Source organism: Argopecten irradians, chromosome 4 (assembly GCF_041381155.1).
Source record: "Argopecten irradians isolate NY chromosome 4, Ai_NY, whole genome shotgun sequence".
NCBI lineage: Eukaryota > Metazoa > Mollusca > Bivalvia > Pectinida > Pectinidae > Argopecten > Argopecten irradians.
Window position 1 is genome coordinate 12,835,806 of NC_091137.1, and position 18,201 is coordinate 12,854,006.

Sequence of the window (18,201 nt, forward strand, 5' to 3'; positions counted from 1 at the left end):
TAACCTGATCAGAGATGGAGACTGGTATGGGATAAAGGCATTTATGTGTTCTATATAACCAATGCACGCCAGGACGATGTCATACATTATCAGTGGTGATAGTCCCACTCCATAACCCAGTATACATTATAACCTAGCTGCTTTCGATATAATCAAAGTAATACGCGCTACTAATTATATGTCTAAATCACTGACTTTTAATATTTGCTTTCTCAAATTAAAGTTTATATTATGCATTCAATATATGTTAAATGTATTATCATTGTCAATATTCATCAAGATTTAATCTTAATGTCAGAAAAAAACGTAAAGTTTAAATAAGCATTAGTTAATATCAAAACTCTTATCTCAGGAAAATGCCAAATAAAACATGGCTGAATAGTAACGATATGTTTTCTTTTCATTTATAGGTAACCAAACAAGCGCCAGATTAACCTCACCAGGTACAACAATGTCAGCGACAACAACATCCGGTAAGTGTGTATGATTGAATTAAATGCGTCTTAGACAGATCCATTTCCATTTGCGTTGGAATGCCTTGTTTGTAAAATGCATCAGTGTATGTTCGTGTTGAACTTCGTGCAATAGCAGGAAAATAATCCCGAGTATATAGTGCTAGCATACTAAACGTTATCGTTGGAAAGGTACTTTCAAACTGTGTGGTTAGGAAAAAATCATCCAAATTAGATTTTTGACTTTACAATGTGTAATGGTTAAACATATATCGTAACTTGTTTTACAGCCATATTGTCCAACATTTTCACCATTCTACTGGATAAGACGGATGATGGAACGTCTGTAGAAATTCCTGTGAGCGGCAGCATCCCAGTGTACGGAAGCAGATTCAAATTGATTCACGTACGTACAGTTACATACATCACATGTTCACGTATACAAAGGTTCGAACGCCCTTGTATTATAATTGGATAAACGTTAGAAGACTTTGGGTATGTCGCGAAAACGATATAAAAAACAATGATGTCGACCTAATGGTATAAATTTATTTAGTTTATAGACTTCTCAGAAAATACTGTAAACCACTTCATTTTCGTGAAATAAAATTTCGCGTAATTTCACGAAATAGCTCGGACGGTAATTTAAACGTTTCGCGAATTATTGTATAAAATATATATGAATGCATGATTGAAAGTTAGAGCGCTAGGCCGCAAATTTATGTATTCCCGAACATATCAAAAATTACAAATAGGCGATTAACTGTATACGCGAAAACAGAGTATTTTACCGTATTAAAGAAATGAAAAACACCTGAATCAATAAAATCATTTTTTAATACATTTGAAAAACAAACTATGCAAAAGAGATTTCAATTTAGAATTAGATAAGGTACATATTGTATATTATCGTAAAGAAGGATTGAAATTACTTTGTACTGAAACCTATTTACAGTGTTTGTATGTGGGAACACTTTTTTGTAACTTTTTAAGTTTTCAAAAATACGTGTTCATATACACAAATGTAATAATGTGATATTACATCATCATCATCATCATCATCATCACCATCATCATCATCATAGTCATTAAACTCATTATTGCCCTCATCTCAATCATCATCATCCTCTTCATCATCAGCCACATTATTGTCATGTCTCATTTTTTTTTCATTTAACATACTCATCTATATTCACACATTCACACACCCATCCAAAAAACATGCATTCAATAATAATAGACAAGTGTGTTAAAACAATTTTGTAATCGAGTATATTTTATCTCGTACTGTCAGGATTTAGTGAAGTTTCTATAAGTTTAATCCATTTTTTCCAATCATGGTTAATTTTTTCTATGTATTTATTACCTTTACCAGTACTAATTTATTTCTGAATATCATAATTTTCTTTTATAATAGATTTTAATGATGCTACAGACAGGTTTTGTTGAAGACACCTAGATCTATAAATGTACTGTTTCATGATTAGTAAAATCAGATTATCAATTATATAAGACATGTTTTTATTGTTTGTTACACCGAAGAGAATTACTTCTTTATTGAACAAAAAAGGAATAAGTAACGCATCAACTAAAAATTCAAAGTGCTCAAAAAATAGTTATACTTCGCTGCATTCTCAAAATAAATGTGCTATTGTTTCTATCTCTGTCTCACAAAAAAGCAGTGTAGGTTTTTAGATAAAAAATTTTTAAATAAATATGAGTTTGTTGTAAGGATGTGTTAGTTGACTCTGCATTGCAGCCATTGCAGTTTTGAAGTTATATTAACTCGGGAAAGGAGTAGAATATATTTTTTTCCAGGTTTCAACATTGATTTCAAATAAGTTATTCCATTTTCTTTTGCCAGCGAACATAGTGGTTTTTTTTGACAAAGTATACGGTAGAATTCTTTAGATCCTTTTTTATGTTTAATAAAAATTTCGAAATTATTTGGTATAATTGGATATGGCAAATTGACATTGTCAAGTTGATTGTGTGTTAGGTATTCTCTATTAGAGTTGATAATTCCTTGGTAAGTTATAAAGTTAGTATTTACATTAAATTTATCAGTGAATTCTTGAAAATTGTAAAAACTTAATTAGTATGGATATTTCAAAATGTCATTAAGAAAAATAACACCTTTTTGATACCAGCCTTTGTAGAATACCCTTTTTCTGTCAATTAGTACATCTTAGTATCATTATTGTACCAAATTGGTGTTTTCAATATTTCAGGAGTATATTTTAACTTTGTTTTTTTCTCAATAAAGTAGTTCCAAGAATGAAAAACATCTTTCCAAAATTGATTGTTACATTTAGATTCACATTCTTTAATATATCCTTCTCCACAATTAGCAAGCTTGCCTATGTCAATATTTTTACCTAAAATCCTTTGCCATTTACTTGACCTTGTATATAATCTTTTTATCCATGTTAACTTTAGAGCTTTGATAAAAGACAATATATCTATCATTTTAAGACCACCATCATTATATTCTTTTATAACAATGTCTCTCTTAATTTTGTCCACTTTACTGTTCCAGAGAAAAATGATATATTTCTGAGTTTAGTGCTTTTAAAAATGAAATTTCCGGGTTCGGTTATGCAATGAATAGGTGATTAAGTTGTGAAATAAGTAGTGATTTGACAACTTGTAATTTACCAATAGGTGTAAGTATATTCTTTTATTCCAATTATTCAAGTGTTTAAATTTTGACTAGTTCTTTGGCATAATTCACTTTAAATATTCTATGTAGATCTACATTGAAATCAATTATTTAATTTAAATATTCTATGTAGATCTACATTGAAATCATTGTAAATGTTGTTTTTCCCCAATTCAAGTTCCACTCCGAACAAAAGTGTTGCTCATTATATTTTTACTCCCTATCAAAATTACTTCAGTCTTATTTTTGTTTATTTTCAAGCCAGATATTTCTACATATTTTTTTTTTTAATTCACTCATTGATTCATTCAATGATTGTTTTGACCCATCTAGAATAATTGACATCGGCATACTGGGGTAGTAATATAGGGGTGTTTTCAATATTAATACCCTTAATATTAACATTATTTCGAATTCTAATTCCTAACACTTCTGCACAAAGTATAAATAAATATCAGGATCTCCTTGACGACAACCTCGATTTATAAGAAAAAATTAAGACAAATTTTCTCCCTGATTAACTGCATAGTTAGAACCATTTTGAAAAACATTAACCCATTTACGTATATCATTTCCAAAAATGAAAAAATGCAAGTACTTTGTCAATAAAATCCCAGCTGACTGACTCTAAAGGTTTTTTTTCAATATCAACATTTAACAATATGCCTGGTATGTAATTTCATCTGCACAATTCATTATATTGTTAATGATTCTAGTATTTCCCCCAATATACCTACACAATATAAATCCAGACTGATCAATATTGATTATGGTGACTAATGCTTTTCTTATTCTGTTTGTGATAATGCCTGAAGCGATTTTATATATAGTATTTAAAAGTGAAATAGGTCTCCAATTTTTCAAGTATTGCCTTGAATTATCTCACTTTGGTAAACAAGTTATGATTCCCTGCCTTTGTGTTTTTGAAAGCTGTTTCCAGAAACATTTTTAAAACTCAACGGTGAAGCCATCTGAGCCTGGGCTTTTATTATTTTTCATTTTCTTTTAAGGTAATACCTGCTTCTTCATAAGTTATATTGCCCTCTAAACTAATGGATTCTGAAAAAATTAATTTTGGTATATTGTCATAATCAAGATATTCATTTAAGTTGGTATTGAGTAAATCTTCATCCTCTGAATACATATATTGGAACACTTGATATATGAAGCATTGTTTGTGTCCGTAGGTAAGTGTTAATGGACTTGTATCCCTTGGTAACAACACGGTTGGGTACAACCCAAGGCCTTTACCGATCGGAGCAAGCAACACTGTCTTGTTAGCGCCATTTTGGACTGACTTTGATATTCGGAACACGACAGATTCTTCTGTTTACGCAACTGTGTACGAAAATGTCCAGAATAGCACGAACATCACACAAGAGTGGCTGTCACATTTTGAACCCGGATTTAATCCAACATGGGCGATAGATGTGCATTGGAATCACGTCACTCCGTACCCGGCAGAAATTTACCACGGAAAAGAAGTGAGTTTTAAAACAGGCGGGAAAAAGTCGAAATGATAACACTTTTTATCCCTTTTGCAATGTTCTGCATTTTTCTAATTTCAACACACGTCAGTGGAAAGATTAAATCTTGGTACTCATTTTTCTCAATGACAATAGCCTGTAAAACTTAAACCAATTCAAGAAGTATGATATCTCCATTACTGAATTAGTATCAATGTAAAGCACGTTTCCAAAGATCAGTAGCTTTTCTACTGGTTATACATTGCTATTTGACTGAGAATAACGTGAGTGTGTGGTAACACTATCTCCAGTATCTATAGGACCAGTAACAATGTCTACTTGCCATCTTTATTTGCTACATACTCGTGTTCCAGAACACATCATTCCGACTGGTCTTGTTTTCCGACGGAGACCGAACCGTGGCTGTTTACGATTACGACCAAAACAACACCTTACCTTACAGCCTAGCAAGGACGCCTGTCATTGGCCTCGATTTCGGCTCAGACGGATATAACGCGTTCTTCAATAGCTCCGGAACACCACAGGCTGTGGACGTATCCACGACTCTAGGGAACATAGGTATAGAGAAATAACATATATATATATACTGTAGTTATTTAATACCTCTTCTATGAGACTTTTTCCAACAACTAATCCCGAACTTTTGTTTTGAAGTCACTTTAACACGACAATTGCAGAAATGCATCTTTGAGCGTTGTATTCTACCAAGATATTGAAATTTATAATCATTTTAAGCATTGAATGTTGATAATGAATCAATATTAACCATAACATCACGGAATCAGTGAAATGCTAATTCCATAGTAGAAAAAAGACCAAATGAATCTGTATTTCAACATCCGCACAGCCTTCATTCTGTATACACAAACGGAATCTCACATACAAAAGTGTTTCTTTATACGTTTCAGGTCTTATTGGCAAATGGTTATTCAAACTATACAACGAGTCGACAGTGAGTAACGACACCGCAACATGTCGTGATTGGCTGACTCGGGAGTCACGTGATAACGTCACAAGCTCTATCCCAGCATGCCCTTGTTCGACAGCTCAGATATTTGCAGACCCTAATTTCTATTTCGATAACGCCACCTTCTGTGCTGACCTCGTATCTCCGACGATAAACGGACACGGATTGGTAGGTTTACTGGACATTTTAATCAGTCGAAGCATTTTTAAATCATTATATATCGATTGTAACTTACAATATAGGATTTGTTAAACTTCATTGTATCAAACGTTAATATAATTGAACAAAACAACGAGACTGTGTTATATTTTCTTGTGTTGGTCTAACTTTTGTGGCCAGTTTGATCATTATACGAGATGCGCATCTAATACCACCCTTTACGGTTTATTTTAGCACTGTTGCTACAACCCTACAGACACGCCTGTGAAAGGGTCGTTACTGACCGGGCCACGTGGCCCCACCGCATTCTACCGTTACCATCCAGAGAGTTTTCCCGCCCTTCATCAATCACGTGATATTGGCGCACGTGACGCGTGCTGTTCGGATGAGTATACATGCCAACAGTATTACGCGCTGCGCGCTGTTTCCTCTTGCTCCAAGTACAACCCTCCCATCATTGGTAAGTAATGATACTTTAAAAAGATTCATATTTTGCTTATAAATAGGTCGGTTTCTGTTGGCATTACTTCAAGTCGTTCTGTCTTTGATACTGTATTTACGTTGATCCATCTTAACAGTTTCTCCTTTTTTATTACTCCAATATTAACAACCACACATGCTATCCTTGAGAATATGGTGGATGTAATCATAATTCCTAGATACATTGTACGATCATGTATCGTGAGAAATAATAAAGAGACACGATTTTATATTACAGCTTCAGTTTTCGGATCTCCAAATCTACAGACGTTTGATGGACTTGAATATACGTTTAGTGGAAATGGAACATACTTGTTGGCGGAGACAACCACTGGGTCCGTGTTACACAGCCAGATGGAACCGATCTGGTTAGGAGGTGATCCAAACCAGGCCAACAGCAGTCTGACAACCTTCACATCTTATAGATTCATCGGCGACACCAACGTGACAGTGTCTCAGAACGACAAACGAACAGGTAGATAGGAGCTTAGCCTTCAAACTGGTCAGTACACCGGCGACACTAACGTGACAGTGTCTCAGAACGACAAACGAACAGGTAGATAGGAGCTTAGCCTTCAAACTGGTCAGTACACCGGCGACACTAACGTGACAGTGTCTCAGAACGACAAACGAACAGGTAGATAGGAGCTTAGCCTTCAAACTGGTCAGTACACCGGCGACACTAACGTGACAGTGTCTCAGAACGACAAACGAACAGGTAGATAGGAGCTTAGCCTTCAAACTGGTCAGTACACCAGCGACACTAACGTGACAGTGTCTCAGAACGACAAACGAACAGGTAGATAGGAGCTTAGCCTTCAAACTGGTCAGTACACCGCGACACTAACGTGACAGTGTCTCAGAACGACAAACGAAAGGTGATAGGAGCTTAGCCTTCAAACTGTCAGTAACGCGACACGTGACAGTGTCTAGACGACAAACGAACAGAATAGACTAGCTCAACGTCATACACGCGACACTAACGTGACAGTGTCTCAGAACGACAAACGAACAGGTAGATAGGAGCTTAGCCTTCAAACTGGTCAGTACACCAGCGACACTAACGTGACAGTGTCTCAGAACGACAAACGAACAGGTAGATAGGAGCTTAGCCTTCAAACTGGTCAGTACACCGGCGACACTAACGTGACAGTGTCTCAGAACGACAAACGAACAGGTAGATAGGAGCTTAGCCTTCAAACTGGTCAGTACACCGGCGACACTAACGTGACAGTGTCTCAGAACGACAAACGAACAGGTAGATAGGAGCTTAGCCTTCAAACTGGTCAGTACACCAGCGACACTAACGTGACAGTGTCTCAGAACGACAAACGAACAGGTAGATAGGAGCTTAGCCTTCAAACTGGTCAGTACACCAGCGACACTAACGTGACAGTGTCTCAGAACGACAAACGAACAGGTAGATAGGAGCTTAGCCTTCAAACTGTCATACACCCGACACACTGCAGGTCAGCCTCAAGTCAGTACGCGCACAACGTGACAGTGTCTCAGAACGACAAACGAACAGGTAGATAGGAGCTTAGCCTTCAAACTGGTCAGTACAGGCGACACTAACGTGACAGTGTCTCAGAACGACAAACGAACAGGTAGATAGGAGCTTAGCCTTCAAACTGGTCAGTACACCGCGACACTAACGTGACAGTGTCTCAGAACGACAAACGAACAGGTAGATAGGAGCTTAGCCTTCAAACTGGTCAGTACACCGCGACACTAATCAGTACACCGCGCACAACGTGACGTGTCTCAGAACGACAAACGAACAGGTAGATAGGAGCTTAGCCTTCAAACTGGTCAGTACACCGCGACACTAACGTGACAGTGTCTCAGAACGACAAACGAACAGTAGATAGGAGCTTAGCCTTCAAACTGTCAGTAACCGCGACACTAACGTGACAGTGTCTCAGAACGACAAACGAACAGGTAGATAGGAGCTTAGCCTTCAAACTGGTCAGTACACCGCGACACTAACGTGACAGTGTCTCAGAACGACAAACGAACAGGTAGATAGGAGCTTAGCCTTCAAACTGGTCAGTACACCAGCGACACTAACGTGACAGTGTCTCAGAACGACAAACGAACAGGTAGATAGGAGCTTAGCCTTCAAACTGGTCAGTACACCAGCGACACTAACGTGACAGTGTCTCAGAACGACAAACGAACAGGTAGATAGGAGCTTAGCCTTCAAACTGGTCAGTACACCAGCGACACTAACGTGACAGTGTCTCAGAACGACAAACGAACAGGTAGATAGGAGCTTAGCCTTCAAACTGGTCAGTACACCAGCGACACTAACGTGACAGTGTCTCAGAACGACAAACGAACAGGTAGATAGGAGCTTAGCCTTCAAACTGGTCAGTACACCAGCGACACTAACGTGACAGTGTCTCAGAACGACAAACGAACAGGTAGATAGGAGCTTAGCCTTCAAACTGGTCAGTACACCAGCGACACTAACGTGACAAGTGGGATAAGCAGTTGTAGAGTATACAAAATGTTTTGTTTGAAACACATATGAAGTGTTAGGGGTAGGGTTGATGTGCACTTAGTGTGAATGAGAAAAATTATATAGTTGTCAATTCAGATATGTTTTGAAACTGAATTTAAAACAAATTATACAGAAATCATTTAAACTTTATCACTTTGTTTCAGGTCTCGAAATATCTGTTGGTGGCGTATCAATTACTAAACGTTTTAAGAGAAACTCTAGATTTCGGGAGAGACGCAAAAATTTGACTATCTACAGGGACAATGAAGATTGTGTGGCTCTAGTAGAGACTTCGGGTAAGTATAGCGGTGGTCTGTAATATTTTTCTGTAATTTGGTTTTCTGTTTCCTCTTACTGTTTTGGTGGTTATCAAAATTTATAGCATATCGAGATCAGACTATGATAATAGTAATTTGATTGATAATGAGAAGATATTCCCTGTTCCTAATAAAAAATAAGGCACTAGTATCGCTATCTTATCTTTGCAGCATTCTGGAGGAGCTAATCTTATTATTGTACGGTGTAGAATTGGCTTCATATTACGATATGAAAGTACATGATCCATGCTTCGTTGAAAAGTCTTGATTGTATTCTGAAACTGATTTAAATACTCTATCTGAACATTGTTGTATAAGTACATAAGTACACCATGTACGTTTTCGTTCTGAGACCTCGATTAAGCGCCTATAGAGGATACGTGATATAGTGTTTACAGGGATGATACTGGAATATCTTAGGTCCATTAAAACGTTGTATTGGGTGAACTCGATGAATTCTACACGACAGAAGTCGAAAGTAAAGTTGATCTAGAAGCCAATGGCTTATCAATAGACGAAGATCAGGTAAATCATAGGTTGGGTAAACTATTTTCCCGTGTATTGTTTTGATAATTATATCCCATTTGATACAGCGCTTGTAATTAATAGATATAATAATGCTGTGAATGTTTCCATGTTGACAAATTCTGTTCGTAGGCTTTTCGACAACATTCTGTGATACGGATGGATCCATTTCCGCCGTTGTTGTCACCCCTCCGGAAGTTGTTCGCAACACCAGCGGGTTACTAGGAACAGCGAACAACAACACATCGGACGATTTTAGCATGCGCGGTAAAATTGTGCAGCCACTTCCGTTAAATTCTACCGACAGAGAAATATTTACACAGATGCATAGTTGTAAGTATAGGTCATATAATTAAAGTCATTTGCGTTTTATTAATTAACATGATAGAAGGGACGTTTAGTGGCTTTATTTGTAATGATGATGCAAATGTAACCCTTCAGTGTCTTTTTTATAACTGAAGCTGAATAGCGATAACGGATATTCTATGTTATTCTTCAGGCATTAGGCTTATATTTCAATATGAAAACGCCAAATTAAGAAGACATCCTCTTGGTTTTAAATCATAAAAAGCTATAAAAAGGATAAATCAACAATCTATAATTCATGTACTTGCAAATGTGCAATGTTTTCAAAATTGATTCTAATTGATTTATATTTCTTACAAAGATATCTGATATCATTGTTGGCTTATGTTACAAAGGGAAGCTAACAGTTTTCTTATTTTTGCCATAGGGAGGGTTTCACCTGACAACACCACGTCCATGCCCCAGAACCTAACCATAAACGTAACTTATACCACGCCATTTTTCCTGGACGAACTTTATCCCAACATCTATAACGACATGAACTCAACAGAGTACAACGCCTGTGTGATGGCCGATTCCACGTTGTCTAAAGCTTGCCTGTATCAAAGGCTTGTTCTTAAGGATGAAACGGCAGCTAACCAAGCATTAGTGCTGGCAAACACAATCGCCGACCAAAAGCATGTTTTAAGTAAGAAAAATTAAAGATTTCTTTTCAATATTATACATTTTTTATAGAATATTTAAAAAAAAATGTAAGTTGTATAAGAAATGAAACTTCATAGTGAAAGATAATTTTCCTTCTTTGTAGAGACACAAATTCCACCTTTGGAAGCAAGCGGTAGTAGAATCGTAAATATGACGGTTGGTACGGAAGTGACGCTTTATCTGAGACACGTGCCTAGTGTCACCGTGAGATGTAACACTGAAGTTAACGCCACCTGTATAAACAATGGTACTTTTGCAATCTTCACTTGGACTCCTGTCTCCTTGGAAACCGTGCATCTCAGGTCAGTCATCCACCTCACGTTGTTCACGCATGCGGGAACCGCAATATAATATTAGCAACTGGTGATGCTAAGAATATCCAAAATGATGATATAATTTATATACGAAAACGTAATCGGAACTCCAAATCGTTACGATATAGATAAAATATATTTTAATAGACTCATTGTTTCCGGATTAGTACGCTTTATTTGCATGGTCAACACGCCCAAGACATTTGACAATCTCATGAACAAAAAAACAATTATGGTAATAATTACCAAAGGTTCAAATTCAAATTGCATTGGTAGGTATCACAATGAATTATATATATAGCGTAAAACTTAACCAAATTATGTTACAATGCTTTAGTTCTTCTTTTGCATTCCTAATTTTTTGCAGCAATTGGAATTTCGCGCTCGTTGTTCTTTGCGATTTGTAACATTTTGAATAAAATGCGGCTTTATTATCAAAACTAATGGTGAAAACGTCGTCATTGAAATCAACGTTTTGATTTTTGTTTTAGTTTCACTGGTGTGGAGAATAATACAGGTCTTGTATCGGAAACTCTGGAGTATGAGATACAAATCTGTGATTGCTCCGGTAATGGTAAATGCAGGTTTGATCGACTTCTCCCAAGCGTACAGCCCACAGATAACTTTCGTTTGGCTTCATGTCAATGTGATATAGGATGGACAGGTAAGTTGGGGGAAATATCATCAATAATTAATGATATAGAAATTATTTTAATCGTTTTTTTGGCAATGATATTTCTGGGAATGACATCATTATCATTAAATTAGATGTCTCGCTATTATCATTGATTTATATTTACTAGTTCTGTTATCGGAATAAAACAGAATTACTATTACAAAATTTCGTACCTCAAATATAAAGTTCCCTATTGAAACTGGGCGATGGCTTGGTATCCCAAAGGAGAATAGAATATGTAATTTATGTCATGTTGATATCGGAGATGAATTTCACTATCTTTTCAAATGTAAAAAAACGGTAAATTAAAACTATTAGGGAAAATATTTTGCTCAGTACTACACCAAATATCCTACTTTTTTTTAAAATTAGAGCGTCTATTGAATGTTTGCTATATCAAAGTTATGAACAAGTTTGCTATTTTTCTAAGAAAGGTAATAATATTACTTTACAATTATAACTTTCTGTATTTCTATACCTTGTACATGTAGATTTTGTATCTATCTTGTCATGTATATGTTTATTTCTTTCATACCTACGAGTGTAATACTGGCTGGTCCAGGGCAATACACTCATGTCTCCTGAGGCTGTATTGCATGGCTTCCCATGCAATAAAGCCTCGTGACGTCACGGCGTCAACAAAATCTCTATTTCCCCGGTAAAATGTTTAACATTTTTTTCACAAATATGACTGGTTTTACTATAAAGGATGCAAACAACGGAATTTGCTATGAAAATAACACGTAATTTTCCATGTATGGAAAATTGACTTCCAGTCGTCGATTTCTTCGAATTTATTTCAAAATGGCGGGATATTGCAATAAAACATCGAGATATGAAAGAAAAATACTCTTTCATAAATGGATATGAAGGATAGGGATATTCTACCCCCGGGGTCACAAAATGTTGCAAACCCCTCGGCAAGCCTCTGGTTTTACTATATTTTGTGACCCTCGGGTAGAATATCCCTATCCTTCATATCCACTTTTGAAAGAGTCTTATAGTATATTATGATGTCCTCGTGTAACACATTTTTATGTGTCTGAGAGATAAAATTAAAATCTTGAAATCTTGGGTTATTTCTGAACTTTCATTCAATGTATACAATCCAATTAATGAATCCAATCGCGCACTGTTATATTAGAGCTTTTTACGCACCGCCCAAAATAATTTCATACGAGCTTAGACTAACTAGGAAAACTGATTAACATAATGTAGTAAACTGCTATGTTTTGACTTATTTGTATGAACTATTTTACTTTCCTATTCGTTTCTGTGTAGTATCTCTAAAAGCGTGTGTTTTGTTATATAGTTTGTCAATTATCAAAAGGTTTGACAATATCAAAACACATCCACACATATATAACTCACACGTCAGTTGTACATGCACATAGTTTTTCAACAAATATGTAATCTGCTTCTAGGCCAACATTGTGAGCTTGATTTCGATGGATGCCAAGGAGCTCCTTGTGTAAGCTGGGGTTCGAACTGTACTGACTTATCCCCATTGGAGCAGAGGAATCAGAAACACCCATACATGTGTAGCTACTGTCCCGAAGGGTACCGAACATCATCTCTCGGCGGTTGTTTCGGTATGTTTTACCAAATTTAGACAGATCACCTGACCATAATTAGTTGATGATAATTTCTCGACTGAATCATGATAAATATCAGTTTATGTTTTCGTGAAATTTATGCTATTTCGAATATTATTCCATATTATTAATATTGTAGCAAATCGTGCACATAAAGAGAAGTAATGAGTTGAACATGCCATTACGACGAATAACTGTTTTACCGCTCACATACATTAGAGCCAAAACTAGTGTTAGGTTACTCCTTAGAGTTTTTAAAAATTATTGCATGTAGGTTTGTTTTTAATAACTTTGAGCACAGAAAGCGTCGTTTATAATTACATGTGTGCGTGATACCCAATTAAAGTCACCTTTATCCGAAAGTTTCTGTCGCTTTATTTCCATTTCCGTTGTGTTAAAATTCGTCACCTAGCAACAGTTTTGATCCTCATCATACTAATCCTTACAGAAAAATAACAGCTCTATTCATGATTAGATTTTTATTCTTAAATTGCTTTTTTTTGTTCATTTTGATTTTTGTGTTATATGTTTTAGACATAAACGAATGTTTAGAGAACACGACTATCTGTGATAACGAGCCAGGCATATGTATCAATACAAACGGTAACTATACCTGTCAATGTCCACGCTCGACTGTATGGAACGGATCCGTTTGTAATCCAGGTAAGAATGTTACATTCTCGGCTTGGTTTAGATTTGATAATCTTATACTGCCTGTAACGGACTGGTTGTAAGCGTGAAGTAGTTATTTGAAATGTTGGCTTGATTGGCTGTAGCAGTTATGTAAAACACATTGTGGTTGGTAAAAAGTAAGTTGTCATGTTCAAAATGATTTTATTGATTGTTGCAATTGTGTAATTAACATTTTGTTGTTAATATAGTCATTTTTCAAGTGGTTTATTGATTGTTTCAGTGGTGAATAAAGTAAAGAGCTGATAAATAAATGCAGCTTTGTGAATAATGTAATTAGTTAATAAAACCTCTGCAGTAACAAACCATTCATTTCTTCATTTTCAGTTCCAAAACCGACAACATTAATCCCAGCATCCACCACTGAACGGAGTCAAGGTAGTATCAATGAATATGAAATGATAAAAATGAACCTGTTTACAATGTTTTATATTTGGTTGATTAGTTTAGCGTCCTATTAAGAATTACAATGTACACTGATTTAAAGAAATTAAAATATATTACACTAAAATAGCAGTTTTTAGTACAATATTTTGTATATATTGATCAGGTCTTATCACTTTAAAGCCGAACAGCTGGGTAGAAATGTCCGCGGTGTCGAGGGATATTGCTATTGTCACAAAATTTATGAATAATAAATCAAAAAACGCTATAATTGAATATCCTCGTTTCTAGTCTGAATCGCGAAAAGTTTAACACGTGAAGCTTGTTGTTGTTAGCTGTCGTGCACTAAATGGTGTTATCATAGAAATCTTATTATTCTGTGTGTCTTTTTTCTAGTTGACATATGTGGATATCACAATGGCACACAATTGTGTCAGAACAATGGAACATGCCAACTTCAGAACACCAACGACTCGATCTGCGTGTAAGTAAAAGAGAGATCATATCACGATCAATTTGTAGTAGAGAGAAATTGGTGATACCGAAATCCTATTAAGATTAAAAACGCATGCTTGATGTATTTAACGTACCCTTGTTACATCTATGCCTTTTACATGTTCAGATTGGCAATATGACAATAAAGCGACATGTTAGAAGGAAAGTATTAAAAGCTAAGACATGACCTGATTCAGAATTACTTTTACACTTAATCAGATGTACCTCTGGTTACTATGGTGATCTGTGCGAGCTATCGGCAGCAACGAAAGCGACAGACGGAGACTGGGTGGTGGAGATTCTCTTGCCAGCAGCAGCAGCCCTAGCAATCGCTGCGGCAGCTTTATGTTGTATTATGGCCGTGGTCAGACGCAGACGCAAGAAACGAAGTCTGGACGAGGAATCCGACCAGGATAGGTAATTCATTACGTTTTCTCCTTCAAAGTAGATGTAAAATGGACTTGTCCGTTGTAATGTTATTTATGTGTTCGTTTGTTCTTTTTTTGTTTCTTTTTAAACGAATTCAAAATATGATGCATGTAGATCAACGTTTACCTATGTGAGTTGATTCCTCGGAGTCAATCAACCTGTAACAAAACAAAGATCATTTTACTTTTGTTTTTCAGTTACGGGATACGAGGATCGTACGCAGTACCGTCATCGATATTCCTGCCTCGGTTTAACACCAACTGGCGACAATTTTATGGCTCCCCTAGTACCTGGAATGATACAGCGCCCACTGTCCACAGGGATCGCCCCCTACAGTTTCCGATATCCTATCCATACGATAACGAGACCAACTCCAGTGATCCAGGCAACTCTTTCGACGATCCGAGTACGTGTTTCCCTGTATCCGTGAAATCATGTTTTCTTTAATACTCGTCTCATAATGACAGATACTATTAAGAGAAACTCGAGCGTTAAAACATTTTCTTTATCTTGTATTAACTTTTTACACATATTTATTTTTATTTATTTAGTATTATTTGTGTACAGACGGGTAAGTAAATAATTCATGTTAAATACGATATTCGGGTCCGTGTTGACATCTGTTCTATGATAGTATAGGTCCCGGGTTTGTGATGACTAAACACAAAATGCATGTTTACTAATATTGACAAGGGAAGAACGGAATGTGCTCTCGCTGTTTATGTACGATTAATAGGTCTATGTGTCATGTTTTGTCCGCTTTAAAGATTTATCTATGTCTTAAATGTGCAATACATGTGACATTAACTTTTTTTATGTTACTAATTCTGGTTTGAGAAAAGAAATCGTGTCATTAATTGAAAACATTCAATTTGAGCATTAGGGGGTTAATCTAACATTCCTACCTATATGTTACCTGGAGATTGTGCACCTTCATCTGATAGAAATGGCACCAGGCACCATACCTAAAGCACTGCACTAACACTGCCGAAAACTAATTGCATTTGCATTCCCTGGTTTACAAAGTAATGATAATTCTAAGCATTTCCTAAGTTATTTACAAACATAGAATTTCTCCATAATAACTTATATTAACACACATATATGTAGATCTATATATACATTTTATTATCATCAACATGAAAAATATGAGATTTCTAGGGTAACCACAATTCATAAAAGTTTCCTATATTTCGAGTGTTTTAATATGCCATATAAACTTATCTATATATTAAGACAGTGATTTGATTTAAAATATATGAATTTCAGGTTTAGATACGACTCCCGAATGGTGCAACAATGTTCTTCTACAGGAAGAGGAGGTAAGAGACAAAGCCAAAAAATGTATATCGATCTTTGAGCAGGTATTCATTTTGATGCGCTAAAATATCTTTGTGACTTTTTATAATTCTACTTTACCAGCATACTCGACACAATCAAACCATCAGTATTTTCAGTAGGACATTATCATGAATAGCATTATTATTCCACATCGATACAACAGTAACGGTGATTGGTTTATCAGTGTCACGTGTCTGGGAAACAAATATCGAGTACAGACTGGATTAGGTGCCTTAGTATTAATTCTCTCCGCTAGGCTACGCTCATAAATACTAATATAACAACAGTAATTGTGTTTTCGGAGCGAAGCCTAGTGGGGAGTAGAAAATTTACGGTAGACAATCCAATCAAGTACCCCTCTCGGAACCCACTTCCTTCGTTTTCCCTGTCGAGTATCCCTATCGGAACCTCTCGGGTGTTTTCATAATGATTAATATCAGACAAAAAGAAATGTGCTGTTATAGATTAGGAGTTGTTGAAAACTTTTTATCATATTTGGAATTGTTGAAAATAAATAATTGAAGAATCTTTATGTTGTATTTCCCCCTTTTTGTTCAATATTACTACTGTCCATTAAGTCTACTCTTTGTACACAGGTAGTCTATATAGTTTTATGCATTCTTTGGCTCAGGCTAAGGTCGATTTTTCGGCCAAATCGTTCAAAGTTTGAAGAAAGCATGAAACTTTGCATATGGCTTCTTTGTGACATAAGGTTACAGGAAAAAAATGGACCCCAAAAAATCACGGCGCTTGCCGGCCGCCATATTGGTTTTCAAAATGGCCGCAAAAACACTTTAACGACCCATAACTCAAGTTCTATACAAGCTAGACCCAAACTTTAAACGTCTACACCCATATCATTGCTACCTAGGAACATTCTGGTAATGTTAAACTTCACGTAGAAGGGCCATCATTTTGTATTTCAAGATAGCCGCCAAATTTGTGCGCTATATCTTTATATACAACGCATCTTTTTGGCTAAGCTGACTTTAAGTAAATAGAGAGAGAGGACTTATACTGTTGCAGTGTTTGATACATAAATAATTTGATTCTTATTTTAATTTCAACATGACCGCCGCTTTGAAACCCAAGATGGCCGTTTAAATTCAAGTTGTTTCTGCATTTCACTCTGTAGTGAGCAAAAAGTCAAGCTAAAACTTTTAAAATGTTGATATATATGACATGCCTTGAATTATATTGGAATGATGTCCTGGGTTATAACTCTGCATGCGTCATTGAAGGATCATCTTTCATGGGCTTTATCGACCTCTCAACTAGAACATCTGCAAAGTTGCAAGTCAACAGCGATTGACCAAATCACTGCCCATTTGCAGATAACACCCAACTCATACATTGTCACTTCTACTGCGACCAATAGGGCGCCTTCTCGCCTGTGTTACGACAGTAAATCCACAGTTGATTTCTTGTCACTAACCATTACTTCCATTGCTGGAACGTGCAGGAACGGGAACACCAATTCCTACATTTTAGGGTATTGGTATCTTCTACCAAACCTTATATTTCTCCCATACCTGACAGGGTTATCCCGCGGTTGCTATGGAAAAGATAACTCTGTCTTTTACCGAGGTAGGGAAAAGACAGCTCACACGTGCTTGACAATGACGCCATCGATACATGCGTAGATTATTGTCGAGGATGCCATTAATTGTCAACACTACAAAAATAATTCCTAAATCTTCTAGATTCTATT

General features: G+C 36.1%; 1 protein-coding gene across 1 annotated transcript in view; it reads left to right on the forward strand.

The window, feature by feature from the left end:
- Positions 1-18,201, forward strand: part of LOC138322105 (pneumococcal serine-rich repeat protein-like) — a 52,484-nt gene that overhangs the window by 28,757 nt on the left and 5,526 nt on the right. Inside the window, exons 16-34 of the mRNA XM_069266163.1 lie at positions 411-473; positions 743-858; positions 4,302-4,598; positions 4,955-5,159; positions 5,510-5,736; positions 5,962-6,187; positions 6,446-6,682; positions 8,878-9,009; positions 9,688-9,888; positions 10,289-10,549; positions 10,670-10,868; positions 11,372-11,544; positions 12,981-13,148; positions 13,686-13,814; positions 14,169-14,219; positions 14,622-14,709; positions 14,940-15,137; positions 15,347-15,555; positions 16,419-16,471. Coding sequence (XP_069122264.1) covers positions 411-473; positions 743-858; positions 4,302-4,598; positions 4,955-5,159; positions 5,510-5,736; positions 5,962-6,187; positions 6,446-6,682; positions 8,878-9,009; positions 9,688-9,888; positions 10,289-10,549; positions 10,670-10,868; positions 11,372-11,544; positions 12,981-13,148; positions 13,686-13,814; positions 14,169-14,219; positions 14,622-14,709; positions 14,940-15,137; positions 15,347-15,555; positions 16,419-16,471 — 3,233 coding nt within the window. The remainder of the gene's footprint in view (positions 1-410; positions 474-742; positions 859-4,301; positions 4,599-4,954; positions 5,160-5,509; positions 5,737-5,961; positions 6,188-6,445; positions 6,683-8,877; positions 9,010-9,687; positions 9,889-10,288; positions 10,550-10,669; positions 10,869-11,371; positions 11,545-12,980; positions 13,149-13,685; positions 13,815-14,168; positions 14,220-14,621; positions 14,710-14,939; positions 15,138-15,346; positions 15,556-16,418; positions 16,472-18,201) is intronic.